Source organism: Periophthalmus magnuspinnatus, chromosome 18 (assembly GCF_009829125.3).
Source record: "Periophthalmus magnuspinnatus isolate fPerMag1 chromosome 18, fPerMag1.2.pri, whole genome shotgun sequence".
Lineage (NCBI taxonomy): Eukaryota > Metazoa > Chordata > Actinopteri > Gobiiformes > Gobiidae > Periophthalmus > Periophthalmus magnuspinnatus.
Genome location: NC_047143.1, coordinates 28,168,810 through 28,192,920, shown reverse-complemented (window position 1 = coordinate 28,192,920; position 24,111 = coordinate 28,168,810). Strand labels below are relative to the sequence as shown.

Sequence of the window (24,111 nt, the reverse complement as noted above, 5' to 3'; positions counted from 1 at the left end):
AAGGACTCGCTTCAGCAACAGGTCAAACTTCTGCAGTCATTTATCACATTTGAAAATAAAAATACATCTTTTTAAAGAATAAGACATAAATAACACTTTTCTGTTTAGATTCAGAGTCTGTTTGGAAACTACAGAATCAAACTCAGGTAGACTGATGCATTGTGGGAAGCTGCTGAAACCCAAAGAGGTGAAATTTCACACAGGCGTTATTGTGTTCATATGTATATTGTTTTATAATGCTCTTTTACTTTTATTTTACAGCTTGTTGAAGCAAAGTGGACCTGCAGAGAACTTCCTGTGTAGATTTTATTTCTCGTCTGAGCTGTAATTTGAACAGATCCATGGCTGAACTAGGAGCTAGCTTTGTAGCATGTTCTTCTGGGTAGAATGGAATCGTGGCCTTGTTCACTATAATGATATTTAGGCCCATTTTAAAGTGAATACTACAGGTTTGAAAATGTTTTTGATTCTAACTTTGTTTGGTGTATAGTCCCTGTGTTTTTCTACTTATTAGTCTGTTTGGTGGGATAGTAGCATAGACTGTTTATATAAATGCGCATATCTAACCTGCCGCTGTGTTTCAAACAGGAAGTGATCATGGGCGCACTTCCTGCTCCGTCGACTCTGGCTCCATTTCACTTTCTGTGTAAAAACTGTGTCCTCTCTCTCTGTACCTCCTGCTTTTTTTAAATGTTCACATTAACCCGCTCTACATGACCCTGAACAGACAAATCAGGCGCCTTCTTTCCCCGAGGTCACTCCCACTAGCGTTAGCAACAGGTTTGATTGACCGCTTGTGGGTCTTGGCTGACATGTCTCTACAACATCTAGTGGGGACAGTACTTGTGCAGACTGGGTGGTTTTAAGAAGGAGGACCTCCGGTATTCCAACTGCAGGGGAATGACACTCCTCAGCCTTCGGTAAGGTTTATTCCTGGGACTGGAGATGAGAATCTGACTGAAAGTCAAACCTCAGATTCAGGAGTAACAGTGTGGTTTTCATCCTGGTCGTGGAACAGTGGACCAGCGCTGTACTCTCCGTGGGGTGCTCAAGGGCTCAGACCAGTCCGCATGTTCTGGAGAACGCATTCAACCTTGTCCCTCATGTTGTCCTGTGGGAGGCGCTGTCAGAGTACAGAGACTGGGGCCCTTTGCTAAGGGCTGTCTGTGTTCTCTGCAGTAAGTCAGATGGAGGGGAACAAATTTTGCTCCTAAACTAAAGACGACTAAATGCAGTTTAATTTATGGTTACAAAGGGACATTTCCATATGTGAAGAGGCCTCCTGACCTAAGTGCAGGGAGGTTCTAAATGTTTTACCCAACCCTGTCACTAGAGGGCAGTGAAGCTACTCTTCGACTCTCATAACAATCTCGTCATAGACTTTGTTTGGAAAAATCACTGCTATCACATTAGAAAAACATTTATGAACCAAATGACCTATAAAAAACCTATGACTTGAACTTTTGTACTTTGAAGTTTTGAACATCTTCAAGATTCAAACTGATTCAAGAAAACTCATGAAACCCAGTATCCCTCTCCTGGACCTCTCTCTGATCTGAAGTCTCAGCACCTGCAGTTATCATGAATCCTAATGCTAGTGCAGAATGCTAGTGCAGCCTCTGCAGGTCTGTGAGTGAATTCCAGAGGTTCTGAGCTTTCACATGAGGCCCGTCCATAAACTTAGAATGAGACACACTGTCGTCTGTCTGCAGGTCAAGGCTCTGGACACAGGGTCAGATGTAAGAGGCTACATACCATTACTTTAACTATGTAAAAAAAAAACTACTAAAAACAGAGACTATATAATATAATTTATAATGTAAAGAAAAACATGAGCAGTGTATCCATTTTTACCATTGTTTTTATTGAGAGAAGAATCACATTTGCATTAAATACTGCATTTTGCTCTATATTAAAGGCCGTATTCTCTGCCCATGAATGATCTGAGTTTGGTTTGTGAGTTTATAAAACGTCTGATGGCTCCTGTTTAGTCCCGAGCCCAGGATGACATAAACTATTACATGTGCTGCCAAAGACAAAGGTGAACATGTGTGATGGTGCTGATGATCCCTCGTTTTATTCTGTCGTGAGTTATAATTCTTTATAACGTATAATGTATGTTTGATCTTAAATGTGCTTCTTCTTCAGGATTTAAGACTGTCCAGTGGGTTTGGGTATACACAGCAGAAGGTTCTATTTTTCTTCTCTTTTTCAAGTAAAAAACATGATATTTAAACAGAAATATCAAGGATCAGGTGGTAGAAAGGGTGTGTATCAAACTGTTAGTTAAATTAGTGTGATTATCTTCAGGACATAATAAGTCACACCTGTTTTACAGCCTCTTCAGAGGGTCTTAAAAAAACGGCAGGATCACTGAATCATGCCATAGCGACGCTTCTGGTTTCACAGGAAACCACACAAAAGCAAACTACAAATGGTTTGCTACAGTATTTAAAGTGATAGTTTGAGATTTTCATATTCGCTCAGTTCTTGTAAAAGGAAAGAGTAAAACGGTACAAACTAAACGTGTGATTGTGTGATTAAAGGAAGTGAGCCTAGCGTCACCGCGGTAACAGATACACGGTTCATTTTCAAACTATCACATTAAATTATTTATAAATACAACTTATTCATCGTCATCATCATCATCGTCGTCATCATCGTCGTCATCATCATCGTCGTCATCATCGTCGTCGTCATCATCATCGTCGTCATCATCGTCGTCGTCATCATCGTCGTCGTCATCATCGTCGTCGTCATCATCATCGTCATCATCGTCATCATCATCGTCATCATCGTCGTCATCATCGTCGTCGTCGTCATCATCGTCGTCGTCATCATCGTCGTCATCATCATCGTCGTCGTCATCATCGTCATCATCGTCGTCGTCGTCATCGTCATCTGGGTCAATCTTGCCTGAAAGAACGTCCTCGATCCACTGCTCCAGTTCGTCGGCGGTGGGCATTTCATCGTCATCGTCCATTTCCATCCACACACTGTCGGCCTTCGAAAAGAGGAACCTCTGAATCAAACAAGCCATTTTTTTATAATAATAATAATAATAATAATAATAATAATAATAATAATAATAATAATATTATTATTATTATTATTATTATTATCCTCCTCGTTTATAAAGAGCTGCTGAATTCTTTTAAACTGACACGACTCCCCCTGGAGGTCAGATTATGTCATGTCCTTACATCTTCAACATCAACAACGCCGATCTGAGGAGACGCCAAGTCAATCCCAAAAGTCTTCTCCCAATATGGAACCAGCTGCAAAATAAAACGACAGAGGGTTATGTGTTTAGACCGCAGAGGGTTATGTGTCTAAGACCGCAGAGGGTTATGTGTAGTTTGGATTGTTGTTCGTACCAGAGGGAACGAGTCTGGGTCAATCCAGATGATGCTGAGGTTTGGATTATCTGTGTTCTCACGAGCAACTTCCTTCAAGATTTCCAGGAACTCAAAGCCATCTTTGAAAACAAGGAATAACCACATTATGATTAGTAAAACTTTTTCTTTTCGAGAGAATTATTTGTAGCATTAGCAGTTAGTTAGCTTAGTTACCTGGGTCATCTTCTTCAGCAAAAGCCACAATGTGCTCTCCATCAATATCATCCTCCTGTCAACCCAGCAGTAATTTTGAAAAGTCTATGTTCCAGCAGTGAACAGAAGCGTTTTGAGAGCGTCTTACCCAGATCTCGTACATGCTGTGAGGTTCAAGCTTCCTCAAGGTCGGCCTGCACATTTTAAAGCCAAATGAATTTAAAATGCTTTTAGAAAAACTTGTGGAGTCATTGTGACGCACCTGTCATGCTGCTCAATGTATTCCACCAGCTCGTCTTCGATGTAGGGCTTTCCTGGGATGGTGACAGGCTCCTCCATGAAAGGCTCATAAAAGTCCACTTCATTCAACTTCAGCTTCAGTTTTTTGGCAATCTGAAATTTTGGATAAAAATATATATGTAAGAGTTCAATGTGACATTTCATTCTCCTCATCTCTGTGCGATGGGTATGACGTAAACCTGTTTAAATAATGACTGCATGTTGTAGGGAGTATTGTTCTTTAAAGTTTTATTCACAATGTGTACTTCAGACTTGTTTTTTTTATTTGTCTCTCATGTTGTTCAGAAAGTTGAAGGAGCGTCTTGTTTGTGACGAACAGCAGCCAACCAAACGAGAGCATTCACGACCTTTAACCTTTCATACAGCACTTTTCCACCTTCAAGGCTCAAAGGTCTTTACATTAAGGAACCATTCACACAGTCACACACCAATGCACACACAGGGAACGAGGGGGTCAAGTGTGTTGCTTAAGGACACAATGACAGCATTCATCTGTGGGAGCTGGAATTGGACCACCAACCTTTGGATCAGTGGTCATCTACTGTTGCCCTTCTGTTAACCTTATGCCCAGGGTCTGAAGGGACGAGAGCGGACGACCTCAGAGAAGTTTCTAGACGTGTGTGTGTGTATGTGTGTATTTATGTGTGTGGGGGTGTGTGTGTGTGTGCGGGGGTGTGTGTGTATGTGTGTATTTATGTGTGTAGGGGTGTGTATGTATGTGTGTGTATAAGCGTACATGCCTTTTTGATTCTGTTGTTAACCAGCAGTGATTTATTTCTTATTAATTATTACAAACCTTGGCGTCAAATGTGGCAAAGAATTTGACAAAAGGATGAAACTCCTCCGCTGCGTCGTCGTACTCGATGAAGTCTACGGGACAAACAGAGCACATGTAATTCAGTATTTTATCCGAGGTTGAGGCCGTGGTCACTTACGGGGAGATTTTTCACTCTTGAAATAACCAACGAGCCTGATGACCTCGTCCATGTTGTAAAAACCCTTCAGTTCACGTTCGTTATCAATGATCTCGACCGGGTCCTCGATGACCTGACGACACAAAGATCCAAGAGTCATTCAGTGTCAGCTCCAATCAGCTAAACACACTCCACACAACTGTACAACACTCTACACAACTGTACAACACTCCACACAACTGTACAACACTCCACAGGACTGTACAACACTCTACAGAACTGTACAACACTCCACACAACTGTACAACACTCCACAGGACTGTACAACACTCCACAGGACTTTTCAACACTCCACAGGACTGTACAACACTCCACACGACTGTACAACACTCCACAGGACTGTACAACACTCCACACGACTGTACAACACTCCACAGGACTGTACAACACTCCACACAACTGTACAACACTCCACACAACTGTACAACACTCCACACAACTGTACAACACTCCACACAACTGTATAACACTCCACAGGACTGTACAACACTCCACAGGACTGTACAACACTCCACACAACTGTACAACACTCCACACGTCTGTACAACACTCCACACAACTGTACAACACTCCACACAACTGTACAACACTCCACAGGACTGTACAACACTCCACACAACTGTACAACACTCCACAGGACTGTACAACACTCCACAGGACTGTACAACACTCCACACAACTGTACAACACTCCACAGGACTGTACAACACTCCACAGGACTGTACAACACTCCACACAACTGTACAACACTCCACACAACTGTACAACACTCCACAGGACTGTACAACACTCCACACGACTGTACAACACTCCACAGGACTGTACAACACTCCACACGACTGTACAACACTCCACAGGACTGTACAACACTCCACACAACTGTACAACACTCCACACAACTGTACAACACTCCACACAACTGTACAACACTCCACACAACTGTATAACACTCCACAGGACTGTACAACACTCCACAGGACTGTACAACACTCCACACAACTGTACAACACTCCACACGTCTGTACAACACTCCACACAACTGTACAACACTCCACACAACTGTACAACACTCCACAGGACTGTACAACACTCCACACAACTGTACAACACTCCACAGGACTGTACAACACTCCACAGGACTGTACAACACTCCACACAACTGTACAACACTCCACAGGACTGTACAACACTCCACAGGACTGTACAACACTCCACACAACTGTACAACACTCCACACAACTGTACAACACTCCACAGGACTGTACAACACTCCACACAACTGTACAACACTCCACACCACTGTACAACACTCCACAGGACTGTACAACACTCCACACAACTGTACAACACTCCACAGGACTGTACAACACTCCACACAACTGTACAACACTCCAAACAACTGTACAACACTCCACACGACTCTACAACACTCCACAGGACTGTACAACACTCCACACGTCTGTACAACACTCCACACAACTGTACAACACTCCACACAACTGTACAACACTCCACAGGACTGTACAACACTCCACACAACTGTACAACACTCCAAACAACTGTACAACACTCCACACGACTGTACAACACTCCACACGACTGTACAACACTCCACAGGACTGTACAACACTCCACACAACTGTACAACACTCCACAGGACTGTACAACACTCCACACAACTGTACAACACTCCACACGACTGTACAACACTCCACACGACTGTACAACACTCCACACAACTGTACAACGCTCCACAGGACTGTACAACACTCCACACAACTGTACAACACTCCACACCACTGTACAACACTCCACAGGACTGTACAACACTCCACACAACTGTACAACACTCCACACAACTGTACAACACTCCACAGGACTGTACAACACTCCACACAACTGTACAACACTCCACACAACTGTACAACACTCCACAGGACTGTACAACACTCCACACAACTGTACAACACTCCACAGGACTGTACAACACTCCACAGGACTGTACAACACTCCACACAACTGTACAACACTCCACACAACTGTACAACACTCCACAGGACTGTACAACACTCCACACAACTGTACAACACTCCACACCACTGTACAACACTCCACAGGACTGTACAACACTCCACACAACTGTACAACACTCCACAGGACTGTACAACACTCCACAGGACTGTACAACACTCCACACAACTGTACAACACTCCAAACAACTGTACAACACTCCACACGACTCTACAACACTCCACAGGACTGTACAACACTCCACACAACTGTACAACACTCCACACAACTGTACAACACTTCACACCACTGTACAACACTCCACACAACTGTACAACACTCCACACAACTATACAACACTCCACAGGACTGTACAACACTCCACAGGACTGTACAACACTCCACAGGACTGTACAACACTCCACACAACTGTACAACACTCCACACAACTATACAACACTCCACAGGACTGTACAACACTCCACAGGACTGTACAACACTCCACAGGACTGTACAACACTTCACACCACTGTACAACACTCCACACAACTGTACAACACTCCACACAACTATACAACACTCCACAGGACTGTACAACACTCCACAGGACTGTACAACACTCCACAGGACTGTACAACACTCCACAGGACTGTACAACACTCCACACAACTGTACAACACTCACCTTATGTCACAGATAATACTCCCTACAACACTCTGTCAATCACTTTTCATCTTTGCTGTTTTTCCTGACCTGCCTCTAAGTCTGAGTCTAGTCTTTTGTGTGTTGTTTGTTTTTGTGTGTTGTTTGTTTTTGTGTGTTGTTGTGTTTTTGTGTGTTGTTGTGTTTTTGTGTGTATATCTCGGTGGCTGAGTGGCTCATGTCTCACAGCAGAAGGTTTGGTTGATCCCCGGGTCACCAGGCCTTTCTGTGTGGAGTTTTTCATGTTTCTCCTCGTGTCTGGATGGGTTTCCTCCGGGTACTCCGGTTTCCCCCATCAACCAAAACATGAACGCCCTTCAGACAACTGTGGTTGTGATTTTGGGCGTTACAAAAATAAATGAATTGAATTGAATTGTCCGAGTCCAACTCTAGTCCGAGTCTAGTCTGAGTCTGAGTCTAGTCTGAGTCTAGTCCAAGACTAGTCTGAGTTCTTTTTTCTGTAAAATCTGAATGCTCACGTTGTAAATGAAGCACAAAAGAGTTTCCATAGTTACATAAACTTACATCATAAAGGAACTCCACCAGCGTGTCGGCCGCCAGCTCGCCGTCGTACTCGATGATCTCATTATCAGCAAACACATAGATGCTTTCCACCTCGTCCAGACCTAAAACATACATTCATATTTTTATTAGACATATTTACTACTTCTCTGTGTGTCCAGACTCTGTGTGTCCAGACTCTGTGTGTCCAGACTCTGTGTGTCCAGACTCTGTGTGTCCAGACTCTGTGTGTCCAGTCTCTGTGTGTCCAGACTCTATGTGTCCAGACTCTGTGTGTCCAGACTCTGTGTGTCCAGTCTCTGTGTGTCCAGACTCTGTGTGTCCAGACTCTGTGTGTCCAGTCTCTGTGTGTCCAGACTCTGTGTGTCCAGACTCTTTGTTTCCTCTTCATCTGAGGGAGTCTTATTTAATGCCTTACTAAAGCCTTACCAAGCTTCTTGGCAACAGCAGCTCCTTTCTTTTCATCAACAAGAGCAAATCCAATGTCCTGGTCCTCCATGTCGTCCAGGACCTGAGCTGCGAGCTGAGCACAGAGAAGAAGAGAAGAAGAAGAAGAGAAGAAGAAGAGAAGAAGAAGAGAAGAAGAGTCTGAGGTTACATCATTAAACAGCTCATTTAACTTTAAATAAAACAGAAAACACATGAAAATGCTTTTTTCTTTTTTCACAGATGAACATTTGAACTTCAGATGCAGAAGCTGTGGATTGCTGCCTTGCCTTTTCTAAATCCAGTGAAACCAAAGCCAACAATTGCCAGGGCTCATGACAGGAGTGTGACAGGAGCAGAGCCGCCTGCCCCGGGACAAGACGCACGACTTGAGTTATGTCGAGGGGAAGAGTCACGGTGACAGGTGCAATGGAACAGAAACCACTACAAACATGCGTCCACATATTTACAGACTGTAAATATCTCTGTGTTCAGGTCCCTCTTTCACTCGACACCGGGCACAGTCTGCGTTAGCCGTTCAGATTTGAAATGTCCTTTCAGATTTAAGTGCATATAAATGTCAATTGACTTTGCCCCTTCTGCGGCGAGGTTAAGACGCACTCTGCAGTGACGAAGCAGCACAGGTTCAGTTACAAGGCCTTGCAAATGGGTTACATTCAGCTGCGTCCAAAAGCCCAGCGAATTAGCTCATGTAGTAGTTTCTAAAGCTTTTACAGCCAGATAAGCTCTATGTCAGGGCCATCCACCAACGACTGGACAAAAATCCGGTTTGATTTCATGTTGGATTACTTCAATCCTAAAGACTTCAAAATGTTTTTATAGTAAAGCAGAAAAGCAAAATGGCCGACTATTCTCATGCCGCTTTCAATGAATAAATGAATGTTCTGCCGTAGCATATTAGCATTAGCATTTTAACATATGTATAGTGTTATTCAAAGATTCACACATAAAACATTCAAATCAGGCCAAAGCTGATGCTGCTTGACTTTGAAAGCAGTTCAGTCTCTTATGGTGGGTCTGTGGCGCCTGTGAATTTTTACCTTTTGCAAATCCCTCTTTGAAAACTAAACTGCAATCAAGGAGTAGAAGGGAACAGTCAGCGGGCGGAGGAGTTCATCGCAGCCCAGCCTAAAACACATGAGGCACAACTCAACATACCTGAAAGATATGCGCAGCCTGGCTCGTGATCAACTGCAACAAGAGGTTAACGCTTTAGGAGCTGTCGCCTTCAGGAAATAGAACAGGTCCACATTTAAACAACAACAATGTCAACAACACCGATTTGCTCCAGCCAAAATAAAATCTCACTTCACTGTTTGGGTGTTCCATTCACTCCACAAGAGCCAAAATCTCACACGGTCTTTGTTCCATTCACTCCACGAGAAGTGATCATCTCTGTCTCATCGTCTGAATCGAGCCCCTGATGTAAAGTTCTGTAGATTATATTTCACATTTGCCATTGTATGAGGTCATAGCACAAACATTAGTTTATGAGAATTGGAGAAGTAAAATATTCTACATTGTTATTTAAGGCCATTTAATATAAAAAGTGTGTGTGTAAATGGCTAATGCAATAATGATCTGATTCTTACCTGTTTTCATTAGTCTCTGTACTGCATTATTTTAAGATTATTCAACCTTTTATGAGGCATTTTCATTTTGAAGAGTTTTACAGTTCACATTTTTGTCCGTTCATAAGTCTGTCTGGTCACCACAGAGTATCTTTGATCTTTATATAACCTATTTTAAAATTCAAATAGCTAAAAATACAGAATCTTACATGAGTTTCATTATTCACACTGAAGCGTTTTCCTCGTGTCCCGCTGACCACACGTCCGTATGGGTCAGCCTGGTGTATTTATATAAGTAGTGCAGTTTTTCATCTATATAAGGTCTTCAGGAGGCATGGAGCTCAAAAGACTCCTGGAGTGGGCCATGTTACATATAGAGTGATGAATGGGACACATGACACACATGTCCACGTGTCCACGTGTCCTCCACACACGGTGTTTCCTCCTCAGGCTGTGCTTGACTAATCGCACACAGAGCCCAGTTTAAAATTGAACTAAAAAGTAAATCAACTGCTTTTGCTTCTAAACTGTGCAGGGGGTCCCCCATAGCGCTCCCAAAGAGTTCGGCCCCGTTTTCACGGCACGTTCGATCTTGACTGAAATGTGCTAATGGTGACCGCAAAGGTCAAAGTTCAAAATGAGACAAAAATTGAAAATGATCCATATTAGGATCAATCACTAAACTTAAAACAGTGACTCAAACATTTAAAGTCATAAACATGGAGAACTTAGCCCCGCCCCTGAAACTGTACATGGGTTTGAATAGTATCTGCTGTTTCGAGCCTTTTTGGGAAAATTTTAGTGTAAACTAGGTACATTTACAAATCAGTGATCCAAAATGACATAAGTTTGTATGTGGTGCATTATATATATGAGCTGCACTACCTCTAAATTCCTCTGGGGGCAGCACTGCACTAAAGGCCTCTTACTGACACTGTACAATTGTTGTTGTTTTTTTATTATATATATTTGAGTTCTGATATGATTGTGTGTGTATTTGTGTGTATATAAGTGTATTTAAATCTGTGTTTTATTCTTCTTTTGTATATTTCATGCTGACGATTCTAATACTCTGATCCTCTGAATACTCTGATATTGCAACAGTTTATTAACTTTCTCCAAATGAACAACTCCTTTGATGTTTTCAGGTTTTAGACCCACCACAGACTGAGATGCTCTGATCAAGGACACATGACGTCCTCCTGACACTGATGCACAGTCTCAGTGTTGATCCTGTTAGATCTGAGTGTTTGACTCTGTGGATCATGGGATCCTCTTACAGAGACTAGAGGACTGGGAGGGCATCTGTGGTATGGCAATAAACTGGTTCAAGTCCTGTCTAGAAAACAGGGAGTACTTTGTTGAAATTGTAAAATGTGTCTCAGATAAAATGTCCCTGACCTGTGGGGTGCCCCAGGGGTCAGTCCTGGGACCCCTGTTGTTCAGTCTCTACATGCTGCTGTTAGGACAGTTAATACACAACAATAATGTGTCACACACAACTCTGCAGACGAGTCAGATCTATGTCTCACTGCAGCAGGTGAATATGGACCAGTGGATTCACTGCATCAACAGATCAGTGTGTGGAGGAAAAACAACTTTGTCCAGATAAAAGACAAGACTCAAGTCACAGAAACATAGAGAAAGTGTCAGTCACCTCCAGTCTCTCTCTCTAAAACCTTCAAATCAGGCCAGAAATCTAGAGGTAATAATGGACTCAGACTTGAACTTTAACAGACACATCAAATCAGTAACATCTGCAGCTTTTTACCATCTCATGCTGCTCATGCTGCTGCTCATGCTGCTCATGATGCTCATGATGCTGCTCATGCTGCTGCTCATGATGCTGCTCATGATGCTGCTCATGATGCTGCTCATGCTGCTCATGATGCTGCTCATGATGCTGCTCATGCTGCTCATGATGCTGCTCATGATGCTGCTCATGCTGCTCATGATGCTGCTCATGATGCTGCTCATGCTGCTCATGCTGCTGCTCATGCTGCTCATGCTGCTGCTCATGCTGCTGCTCATGCTGCTGCTCATGATGCTGTTCATGCTGCTCATGCTGCTCATGATGCTGCTCATGCTGCTCATGATGCTGCTCATGCTGCTGCTCATTGCTGCTCATGATGCTGCTCATGCTGCTGCTCATGCTGCTGCTCATGCTGCTGCTCATGATGCTGCTCATGCTGCTGCTCATTGCTGCTCATGATGCTGCTCATGCTGCTCGTAATGCTGCTCATGCTGCTGCTCATGATGCTCATGATGCTGCTCATGATGCTGCTCATGCTGCTCGTAATGCTGCTCATGCTGCTTATGCTGCTCATGCTGCTGCTCATGCTGCTGCTCATGCTGCTGCTCATGCTGCTGCTCATGCTGCTGCTCATGCTGCTGCTCACGCTGCTGCTCATGCTGCTGCTCACGCTGCTGCTCAAGATGCTGCTCATGATGCTGCTCATGCTGCTGCTCATGCTGCTGCTCATGCTGCTCATGATGCTGCTCATGATGCTGCTCATGCTGCTGCTCATGATGCTGCTCATGATGCTGCTCATGCTGCTGCTCATGCTGCTGCTCATGCTGCTGCTCATGCTGCTCAAGATGCTGCTCATGATGCTGCTCATGCTGCTGCTCATGCTGCTGCTCATGCTGCTCATGATGCTGCTCATGATGCTGCTCACGCTGCTGCTCAAGATGCTGCTCATGATGCTGCTCATGCTGCTGCTCATGATGCTCATGCTGCTGCTCATGCTGCTCATGCTGCTGCTCATGCTGCTGCTCATGCTGCTGCTCATGCAGCTGCTCATGCTGCTGCTCATGCTGCTGCTCATGATGCTGCTCATGCTGCTGATGCTGCTGCTCATGCTGCTCATGCTGCTGCTCATGCTGCTGCTCATGCTGCTCATGCTGCTGCTCATGATGCTCATGCTGCTGCTCATGCTGCTCATGATGCTGCTCATGCTGCTCATGCTGCTGATGCTGCTGCTCATGATGCTCATGCTGCTGCTCATGATGCTCATGCTGCTGCTCATGCTGCTCATGATGCTGCTCATGCTGCTCATGCTGCTGATGCTGCTGCTCATGCTGCTGATGCTGCTGCTCATGATGCTCATGCTGCTGCTCATGATGCTCATGCTGCTGCTCATGCTGCTGATGCTGATGCTCATGCTGCTCATGCTGCTGCTCATGCTGCTCATGCTGCTCATGCTGCTCATGATGCTGCTCATGCTGCTCATGCTGCTGCTCATGCTGCTCATGCTGCTCATGCTGCTGATGCTGATGCTCATGCTGCTCATGCTGCTGCTCATGCTGCTCATTCTGCTCATGCTGCTCATGAGACTTTCTGGACCGACTATGAGCTGTAAATAGATTATTACATCAGTGTCTATATCTGAAGTGTTCAGCAGTATTCAGGAGCATGTGCTATAAAGGTTGGGGGACGATCTCTGAAATTTGAGACCAGTTTGTCAAAGTTCAAAGGTCACACAAGAGATTAAGATATTACCAGTCACTCAAGCAGTTCCAATTATAAACACAGAAGGACATGCTGGCTCAGGATTTAATTTGGTTATTTAAAGTCAAACTCGATTCCCAAACAGCAATAGGAGCCACTTTAGAACAAACGTGTAAAGTTACAACAAAACTCACCAAGACAAGCCTCACTGTAAATACCAAATAAATACTTTATCAGATACTGTATCACTAATGTGTGACTATGAATGTGTGACTATGAACACGTCACTAATGTGTGACTATGAACGTGTGACCATGAACATATTCGTATCATTTAAGATTAAATGCCACTAGTCCAGGTTACTTAAAAACAATGATAAACAGTAAAAAAAAAAAAAAAATTTAAAAAACTGTGATAAACATTATCAACTCTTCAATAGTTAAATAACGTTCATCAGAGTCAAATTTCTCCCATCGTTGGTGTTAACACAGAGTCAAAGTAAAACTAAACGTACACCAGACACAACAGCAGCCACGACACTCGCTCAGTGTTAAAATGACTCTGAAGAGACTTTACACATAAAAAGTTTTTCTGAACTCTGCAGCTCTGCCCTGCGCCAAACCAGTACAAACTGGTCCAAACCAGTACAAACTGGTCCAAACCAGTACAAACTGGTCCAAACCAGAACAAACTGGTCCAAACCAGAGCAAACTTGTCCAAACCAGTACAAACTGGTCCAAACCAGTGCAAACTGGTCCAAACCACTGCGAACTGGTCCAAACCAGTACAAACTGGTCCAAACCAGAACAAACTGGTCCAAACCAGAACAAACTGGTCCAAACCAGAACAAACTGGTACAAACCAGAACAAACTTGTCCAAACCAGTACAAACTGGTCCAAACCACTGCGAACTTGTCCAAACCAGTACAAACTGGTCCAAACCAGAACAAACTGGTCCAAACCAGTACAAACTGGTCCAAACCAGTACAAACTGGTCCAGATCAGTTGAAATCAGTTCAAACTGGTTTGAGCCCATTTCTCAGAGGTAACGTCTTGTCTGTCTTCACTCTGCTGCTGTCGATGCTGGAGTTAAATACAAATGTAATTAAAATGAATATAAGCTTAAAGCTGTAGTGTATTATAGATTTATTTGAACTTTTTGTCATGTACCTTAACCTCACTCGGTTAAGACGCGTCATTAACCCAGAATTTGCATTTACATCTACAATGTCATAATCAGCAGTTTTTTTCTACTTTGAAGATCGACCAAGATGCTGCAGATTTAGGCTAAGCTAGCTCACATGCTTAGTGCTATTTCAAGCTCAAGTTCAATGTTTATTACTTTAATAATTAGTTTTGTCATGTTTGTAAATGGTTTCAGTTGATTTCAAACATGAACCATAACCATATGTAAAAGTTTACATTTTCTGGAGCTAAGCTAACACATCTGGCTAAGCTAACACATATGGCTAAGCTAACACATATGGCTAAGCTAACACATGTGGGTAAGCTAACACATATGGGCAAGCTAACACATATGGCTAAGCTAACACATATGGCTAAGCTAACACATGTGGGTAAGCTAACACATATGGGTAAGCTAACACATATGGGTAAGCTAACACATATGGGCAAGCTAACACATATGGCTAAGCTAACACATGTGGCTGAGCTATTTGTTGTGCAGATTCACATCATAGGGACCTCTGGTGGCCATGAGTGTGTAGTACAGGGAAGCAGCACATATCTGAACTGTGAGGGATTTTATATAATTGTGCTCTTGTGTATTTTACAGTCACAATAAGTCAGTACATGCACTAGATACACAAAATACACATAAAAAAGGTATAAAAAATTCTACAGTTTCACTGTGATTTTTACTAATTTTACAATTTGATTTTTTTCTTTTGTTGATGCTGCCATGCTCATCCAAACAGAAAGAGACAAAGAACCGAAGTCTCTTAAGATCAGTGAAGCACATTTCAAGTTATTATCTTTCTTTCCACTAAAGGAGATGAATTATTTACTAAGTCCTTGGGCTTTGGGTTCAGCTTAAATAATATTTCAGCTCTGTTTGTTGGAGCCCTGTGACGCTCTTACATGTGAACTAAATATAAAACATGTTTGACATGTTTAATTAATAAATTGGTATAAACTTTTTGTTATTTAAAAATCGGCATTATTTTTTAAAAAAGTGTCAAAAAGGATGAACTATAATTACAGTTATTTTTGTTTAACACTGGACCAGTCAGGCGGTGTTGAGTTAATATTAAAATAATATTCCATACTTTAAAAGTTAAACAGAAATGAATGTCCTGTGATTATTGTTAAGGGTTAATGTGAATAAGTGTGTGCAATCAGCTCATTATTAATATTTAAATGTTAATATTTGCATCATTTAGCCATTAGAACTTCTACAATTCTACAAATAATACACATAACACAATTTCACATTAAAGAATTTGGTTTAGAGCATTAAAATGTCACTGGACCTCCCCAGAGGACGTTTATTCTGTCCTCACAGGCAGAGCTGTCCTATTTACAGAGGTGACTTGTGCTGCAGACACGCTGAAAGAAGACACCGCCTCTCAGCAGGAAACACAACCCTGTGCGACGTACAGACCGATCTGAGAAAGGATCTGAGAAGAAACGTGACTCCATTTACAAAAACAATCACTGTCGTTGAGATTTGAAGAACAAAATGAACATTTTATTTACAAATTGTTTCTATAGATCTATTGAAACAAGTTCACAAAAGAGACTTCACTGAGCCTTTCAATGAACGAATGAACCCATGAGACTATGAACCAATGAACCAACGAGACTATGAACCAATGAGACTATGAACCAATGAGACTATGAACCTATGAACCAATGAGACTATGAACCAATGAGACTATGAACCAATGAACCAATGAGACTATGAACCAATGAGACTATGAACCAATGAGACTATGAACCAATGAACCAATGAGACTATGAACCAGTGAACCAATGAGACTATGAACCAATGAACCAACAAGACTATGAACCAATGAACCAATGAGACTATGAACCAATGAGACTATGAACCAATGAACCAATAAGACTATGAACCAATGAACCAATGAGACTATGAACCAATGAACCAATAAGACTATGAACCAATGAACCAATGAGACTATGAACCAATGAGACTATGAACCAATGAGACTATGAACCAATGAACCAATGAGACTATGAACCAATGAGACTATGAACCAATGAGACTATGAACCTATGAACCAATGAGACTATGAACCAATGAACCAATGAGACTATGAACCAATGAGACTATGAACCAATGAGACTATGAACCTATGAACCAATGAGACTATGAACCAATGAGACTATGAACCAATGAACCAATGAGACTATGAACCTATGAACCAATGAGACTATGAACCAATGAACCAATGAGACTATGAACCAATGAACCAACAAAACTATGAACCAATGAACCAACAAGACTATGAACCAAAGAACCAACGAGAATATGAACCAAAGAACCAACGAGACTATGAACCAATGAACCAACAAGACTATGAACCAAAGAACCAACAAGACTATGAACCAATGAACCAATGAGACTATGAACCAATGAACCAATGAGACTATGAACCAATGAGACTATGAACCAATGAACCAACGAGACTATGAACCAATGAACCAACAAGACTATGAACCAATGAACCAATGAGACTATGAACCAATGAACCAATGAGACTATGAACCAATGAACCAATGAGACTATGAACCAATGAGACTATGAACCAATGAGACTATGAACCAATGAACCAACGAGACTATGAACCTATGAACCAATGAGACTATGAACCAATGAGACTATGAACCAATGAACCAATGAGACTATGAACCAATGAGACTATGAACCAATGAACCAATGAGACTATGAACCAATGAGACTATGAACCAATGAACCAACAAGACTATGAACCAATGAGACTATGAACCAATGAGACTATGAACCAATGAGACTATGAACCAATGAACCAACAAGACTATGAACCAATGAACCAATGAGACTATGAACCAATGAACCAATGAGACTATGAACCAATGAACCAATGAGACTATGAACCAATGAGACTATGAACCAATGAACCAACAAGACTATGAACCAATGAACCAATGAGACTATGAACCAATGAACCAATGAGACTATGAACCAATGAGACTATGAACCAATGAACCAACGAGACTATGAACCAATGAGACTATGAACCAATGAGACTATGAACCAATGAACCAATGATACTATGAACCAATGAGACTATGAACCAATGAACCAACGAGACTATGAACCAATGAGACTATGAACCAATGAACCAATAAGACTATGAACCAATGAACCAATGAGACTATGAACCAATGAACCAATGAGACTATGAACCATTGAACCAATGAGACTATGAACCAATGAACCAACAAGACTATGAACCAATGAACCAATGAGACTATGAACCATTGAACCAATGAGACTATGAACCAATGAACCAACAAGACTATGAACCAATGAACCAACAAGACTATGAACCAATGAACCAACGAGACTATGAACCAAAGAACCAACGAGACTATGAACCAATGAACCAACGAGACTATGAACCAATGAGACTATGAACCAATGAACCAACGAGACTATGAACCAATGAACCAACAAGACTATGAACCAATGAGACTATGAGCCAATGAACCAATGAGACTATGAACCAATGAACCAATGAGACTATGAACCATTGAACCAATGAGACTATGAACCAATGAACCAACAAGATTATGAACCAATGAACCAATGAGACTATGAACCATTGAACCAATGAGACTATGAACCAATGAACCAACAAGACTATGAACCAATGAACCAACGAGACTATGAACCAATGAACCAACGAGACTATGAACCAATGAGACTATGAAACAATGAACCAACGAGACTATGAACCAATGAACTAACGAGACTATGAGCCAATGAACCAACGAGACTATGAACCAATGAACCAATGAGACTATGAACCAATGAGACTATGAACCAATGAGACTATGAACCAATGAACCAACGAGACTATGAACCAATGAAGAGATGACGAGACTATGAACCAATGAAGAGATGACGAGACTATGAACCAATGAACCAACGAGACTATGAACCAATGAACCAACGAGACTATGAACCAATGAACCAATGAGACTATGAACCATTGAACCAATGAGACTATGAACCAATGAGACTATGAACCAATGAACCAACAAGACTATGAACCAATGAACCAACGAGACTATGAACCAATGAACCAATGAGACTATGAACCAATGAACCAACGAGACTATGAACCAATGAACCAATGAGACTATGAACCAATGAACCAACGAGACTATGAACCACTGAACCAATGAGACTATGAACCAATGAAGAGATGACGAGACTATGAACCAATGAACCAACGAGACTATGAACCAATGAACCAACGAGACTATGAACCAAAGAACCAATGAGACTATGAACCAATGAACCAACGAGACTATGAACCAATGAACCAACGAGACTATGAACCATTGAACCAATGAGACTATGAACCATTGAACCAATGAGACTATGAACCAATGAACCAACGAGACTATGAACCAATGAACCAATGAGACTATGAACCATTGAACCAACGAGACTATGAACCAATGAGACTATGAACCAATGAGACTGTGAGCCATTGAACCAATGAAGAGATGACGAGACTATGAACCAATGAACCAACGAGACTATGAACCAATGAACCAATGAGACTATGAACCAATGAACCAATGAGACTATGAACCAATGAACCAATGAGACTATGAACCAATGAACCAATGAGACTATGAACCAATGAACCAACGAGACTATGAACCAATGAACCAGTGAGACTATGAACCAATGAACCAATGAGACTATGAACCAATGGACCAACGAGACTATGAAGTGATGAGACTATGAACCAATGAGACTATGAACCAATGAACCAACAAGACTATGAACCAATGAACCAACGAGACTATGAACCAATGAACCAATGAGACTATGAACCAATGAACCAACGAGACTATGAACCAATGAACCAATGAGACTATGAACCAATGAACCAACGAGACTATGAACCACTGAACCAATGAGACTATGAACCAATGAAGAGATGACGAGACTATGAACCAATGAACCAACGAGACTATGAACCAATGAACCAACGAGACTATGAACCAAAGAACCAATGAGACTATGAACCAATGAACCAACGAGACTATGAACCAATGAACCAACGAGACTATGAACCATTGAACCAATGAGACTATGAACCAATGAACCAACGAGACTATGAACCATTGAACCAATGAGACTATGAACCAATGAACCAACGAGACTATGAACCAATGAACCAATGAGACTATGAACCATTGAACCAACGAGACTATGAACCAATGAGACTATGAACCAATGAGACTGTGAACCATTGAACCAATGAAGAGATGACGAGACTATGAACCAATGAACCAACGAGACTATGAACCAATGAACCAATGAGACTATGAACCAATGAACCAATGAGACTATGAACCAATGAACCAATGAGACTATGAACCAATGAACCAATGAGACTATGAACCAATGAACCAACGAGACTATGAACCAATGAACCAGTGAGACTATGAACCATTGAACCAATGAAACTATGAACCAATGAACCAATGAGACTATGAACCATTGAACCAATGAGACTATGAACCAATGAACCAATGAGACTATGAACCAATGGACCAACGAGACTATGAAGTGATGAGACTATGAACCAATGAGACTATGAACCAATGAGACTATGAACCAATGAGACTATGAACCAATGGACCAACGAGACTATGAACCATTGAACCAATGAGACTATGAACCAATGAGACTATGAACCAATGAACCAATGAGACTGAACCAATGAGACTATGAACCAATGAACCAACGAGACTATGAACCAATGAACCAATGAGACTATGAACCAATGAACCAACGAGACTATGAACCAATGAACCAATGAGACTATGAACCAATTAACCAACAAGACTATGAACCATTGAACCAATGAGACTATGAACCAATGAACCAATGAGACTATGAACCAATGAACCAGTGAGACTATGAACCAATGAGACTATGAACCAAGGCCACTATGAACCAATGAGACTATGAACCAATGAGACTATGAACCAATGAACCAATGAGACTATGAACCAATGAGGAGACTATGAACCAATGAGACTATGAACCAATGAGACTATGAACCAATGAACCAACGAGACTATGAACCAATGAGACTATGAACCAATGAGACTATGAACCAATGAACCAACGAGACTATGAACCAATGAACCAATGAGACTATGAACCAATGAACCAATGAGACTATGAACCAATGAACCAATGAGACTATGAACCAATGAACCAATGAGACTATGAACCAATGAACCAATGAAACTATGAACCAACGAGACTATGAACCAATGAACCAACGAGACTATGAACCAATGAACCGATGAGACTATGAACCAATAAGACTATGAACCAATGAACCAATGAGACTATGAACCAATGAACCAACGAGACTATGAACCAATGAACCAATGAGACTATGAACCAATGAACCAATGAGACTATGAACCAATGAACCAATGAGACTATGAAGTGATGAGACTATGAACCAATGAACCAATGAGACTATGAACAAATAAACCAACGAGACTATGAACCAATGAACCAACAAGACTATGGTCCAATGAACCAATGAGACTATGAACCAATGAACCAACGAGACTATGGTCCAATGAACCAACGAGACTATGAACCAATGAACCAACGAGACTATGGTCCAATGAACCAATGAGACTATGAACTGATGAGACTATGAACCAATGAGACTATGAACCAATGAACCAAGGAGACTATGAACCAACGAGACTATGAACTGATGAGGCTATGAACCAATGAACCAACGAGACTATGAACTGATGAGACTATGAACCAATGAACCGACGAGACTATGAACCAATGAGACTGTGAACCAATGAGACTATGAACTAATGAGCCAACAAGACTATGAACCAATGAACCAACGAGACTATGAACTGATTAGACTATGAACCAATGAACCAATGAGACTATGAACTGATTAGACTATGAACCAATGAGACTATGAACTGATGCCACTGTGAACTGGTCTCAGTAGAATTGCTGGGTTGAACTCATAAATGAAGCTTTTAGGTTGACTATGGTCTTCATGATCTTCATTGAGACGTTTTTGCGTAGCCTGAAATTTTCCAGTGCAGTAATAAACTTATACAAATTTGCATTTTTGTAATGCTCAGTGCCAAACGACACTAAACTAAACCAAGCAGCCCATAGTCCCATTACGTTTTCCGCATTCACACATCCGTTCATCAGACGACCTTCAGGAATTTACACCTGGAGCCAAAGTCTCTATGTGAAACCCCCACTCCCGCCCTGTTTGCCTTTGACCCTTCCCCCACATGGACCTCCCTGTCCTGGGTGCTGCTTGCTGGTGTCACCCCCTGGCGTGGACCCACCTCCAGAGCCAGCTCTTCGATCTGGAACTGCTTCATGGCGGCGCGGTTGCCCTGCACGTGCTTGTGGTAGTAGATCACCATCACGTCATACTTCTTCATGATAGATTTGTAGTTCTTGGGGGTGAGTTCATGGACGCGGTCTTTACCATCGTACTCTGGGATTTCCAAACCAGTTTCAGCCCAACTGAGGGCTCCTAGAGTTAGGAGGACCCCCACGATCACCCAGCCCCACTTCATGGCGCTCTCTTCTCACTGCGCTTCACAGAGCTGCTTCTAACACTACAAGACGACTGAGTGAGGGGAAGGGGTCAGTCCTCCTGTCCCCACCGGCAAGAGAAGAGCAGAGCACCGAGGAACACCTGCTTTTAAAAATGTCCCGCACGTGGATCTGATGACGTTCAAGGGACTGTCCCAGTGAGGAGTGGGCTCATCCAGGGGGCAAAGCGGGAGGAGCAGCTCCCCGTGTGTGCACTTCTCTAGAAAATAAACTCCAATACTATTTCTGTTTCTTTCATGTTTCTGAAACAAACTGCATTATATTATTCAACTTTATTTGATTATTGTCTTTAAGTCATTATCAGCCGTCACGTCCCGGTCCCCCGTCCACAGAAGTAGAGCCAAAGTGAATCATGTAAATAGAATAATAATATAGAATAGAACAACAATAGAATAATTATTTATTATTTTCTTTCTTACTGATACGCATTGGTGATCGTCCGTTTCTCTATTTTGTTCGTGAATACTGTGTAAGAGTGAAGCCTTCCCCTGACAGCCACCTGTTAAGTGCCCTGCAGCTTATGAGACCAGCTCAGTGTCTGAAGGATCGCTCACTATAGAGGCAACACATGCCATTCCCATATAAAGTTTTGCAGAGAAGTTGAACACTAGCTAAAAATAAGGCCTCCACGGGACAACACTGTGGAAATGATGGCGTCCTAGCGTCCACGCTGAGGGTCAGGACTGTGGCATCGGTCAGAGCGGCGGGGGGATGGCCCAATGCGAGGGCACTGGAGAGTTAGTATTTATTTACATTTATCCTTTTAAGTATCTCATTATGCACATTTTCTGATGGAGAGTTTAGACTGTTTATATAAATGGACATAACTAACCTGCTAGTGCCGCGTTCCAAACAGGAAGTGATCATGGGTGCACTTCCTGCTCCATTGATTCTGGCTCCAATTAACTTTACGTTGAAAAACTGTATCAGCTGCTGTCAGACTCATTCTGGTCTTAAATGTTCGTATTAACCCTCTACATGATCCTGGGGTTTTTATTTCACTATTGTGTCTGTAAATCAAGATATGAACATTAAAAACAGACAAATCAGGTCCTTCTTTCCCCGAGGTCGCTCCTGTTAGGGTTAGCAACAGGTTTGATTGACAGTGTTGCTAAGGGCCTGCTCTCTGCTAAACCAGAGGTGTGGACGGGACAGGGTGTTACCTTCAACAGCTCCACTCCAGGTGTTGTGGTGACATCACACTCACTGAGTCACGTCTTTATACAGTCTGTGGTGGAGAGTCTGACATCTGCTTGTCTCCATAGAGAGTTAGAGGTCAGATCTCCTCACAGTGTAATGACAGCGTGCACTGGTCAGAGCTGGTGCCTTTGTGTTGAATGGTCAAATGTCTGAGCCTCGATAGCCGTACTAACAATTACCCAACCAATTATCAATAGACAAACAGAAGGCTTATCTTTGGCACTTAGATCCCCAACAAGAGATTTGTTATAAAAAGGCCTGTCTCATTAACACATTCTGAAGCACAATATATGACTAGAGATGTACAACGATAAACAGTAACATTGAAACTACTTTACCACTGACACAATAACAAAAATGCAGCGTCTGCAGTGATGCGGTCGCTGTATCGGTCCGTTGTGGTAAAGAAGGAGCTGAGCCAGAAGGCAAAGCTCTCGATTTACCGGTCAATCTACGTTCTGCCTTCACC

General features: G+C 42.2%; 1 protein-coding gene across 3 annotated transcripts; it reads right to left on the bottom strand.

Annotated features, from left to right (window-relative positions):
- Positions 1 to 1,844: 1,844 nt before the first annotated feature.
- Positions 1,845 to 22,515, bottom strand: casq1b (calsequestrin 1b). Of its 3 annotated transcripts, none has more exons than XM_055229154.1 (12): positions 22,166 to 22,515; positions 9,665 to 9,697; positions 8,489 to 8,582; positions 8,063 to 8,163; positions 4,787 to 4,898; positions 4,648 to 4,721; positions 3,814 to 3,944; positions 3,700 to 3,745; positions 3,573 to 3,627; positions 3,378 to 3,478; positions 3,204 to 3,278; positions 1,845 to 3,004 (listed from the first exon to the last, which is right to left on the bottom strand). In XM_055229154.1, exons 1-12 carry the CDS (start codon positions 22,400 to 22,402, stop codon positions 2,627 to 2,629), a joined length of 1,437 nt encoding a protein of 478 aa, XP_055085129.1. In that variant the 5' UTR covers positions 22,403 to 22,515; the 3' UTR covers positions 1,845 to 2,626. The 3 variants fall into 3 exon arrangements, with proteins under 3 accessions (XP_055085129.1, XP_033839552.1, XP_055085131.1); XM_055229156.1 differs by lacking the exon at positions 9,665 to 9,697 and adding an exon at positions 9,547 to 9,634 and having other exon boundaries at positions 2,612 to 3,004; positions 22,166 to 22,236; XM_033983661.2 differs by lacking the exon at positions 9,665 to 9,697 and having other exon boundaries at positions 22,166 to 22,514.
- Positions 22,516 to 24,111: the final 1,596 nt, after the last annotated feature.

What these genes read in the sequence shown, in the direction of transcription:
- casq1b (XM_055229154.1), bottom strand. Translation starts at nt 22,402, where the DNA reads ATGAAGTGGGGCTGGGTGATCGTGGGGGTCCTCCTAACTCTAGGAGCC. An exon ending in TGCTGTTGCCAAGAAGCTTG is followed by an intron (nt 8,164 to 8,488) that starts GTAAGGCTTTAG and finishes TGTATGTTTTAG; the next exon opens with GTCTGGACGAGGTGGAAAGC. An exon ending in CAAGAGTGAAAAATCTCCCC is followed by an intron (nt 4,722 to 4,786) that starts GTAAGTGACCAC and finishes TTTGTCCCGTAG; the next exon opens with ACTTCATCGAGTACGACGAC.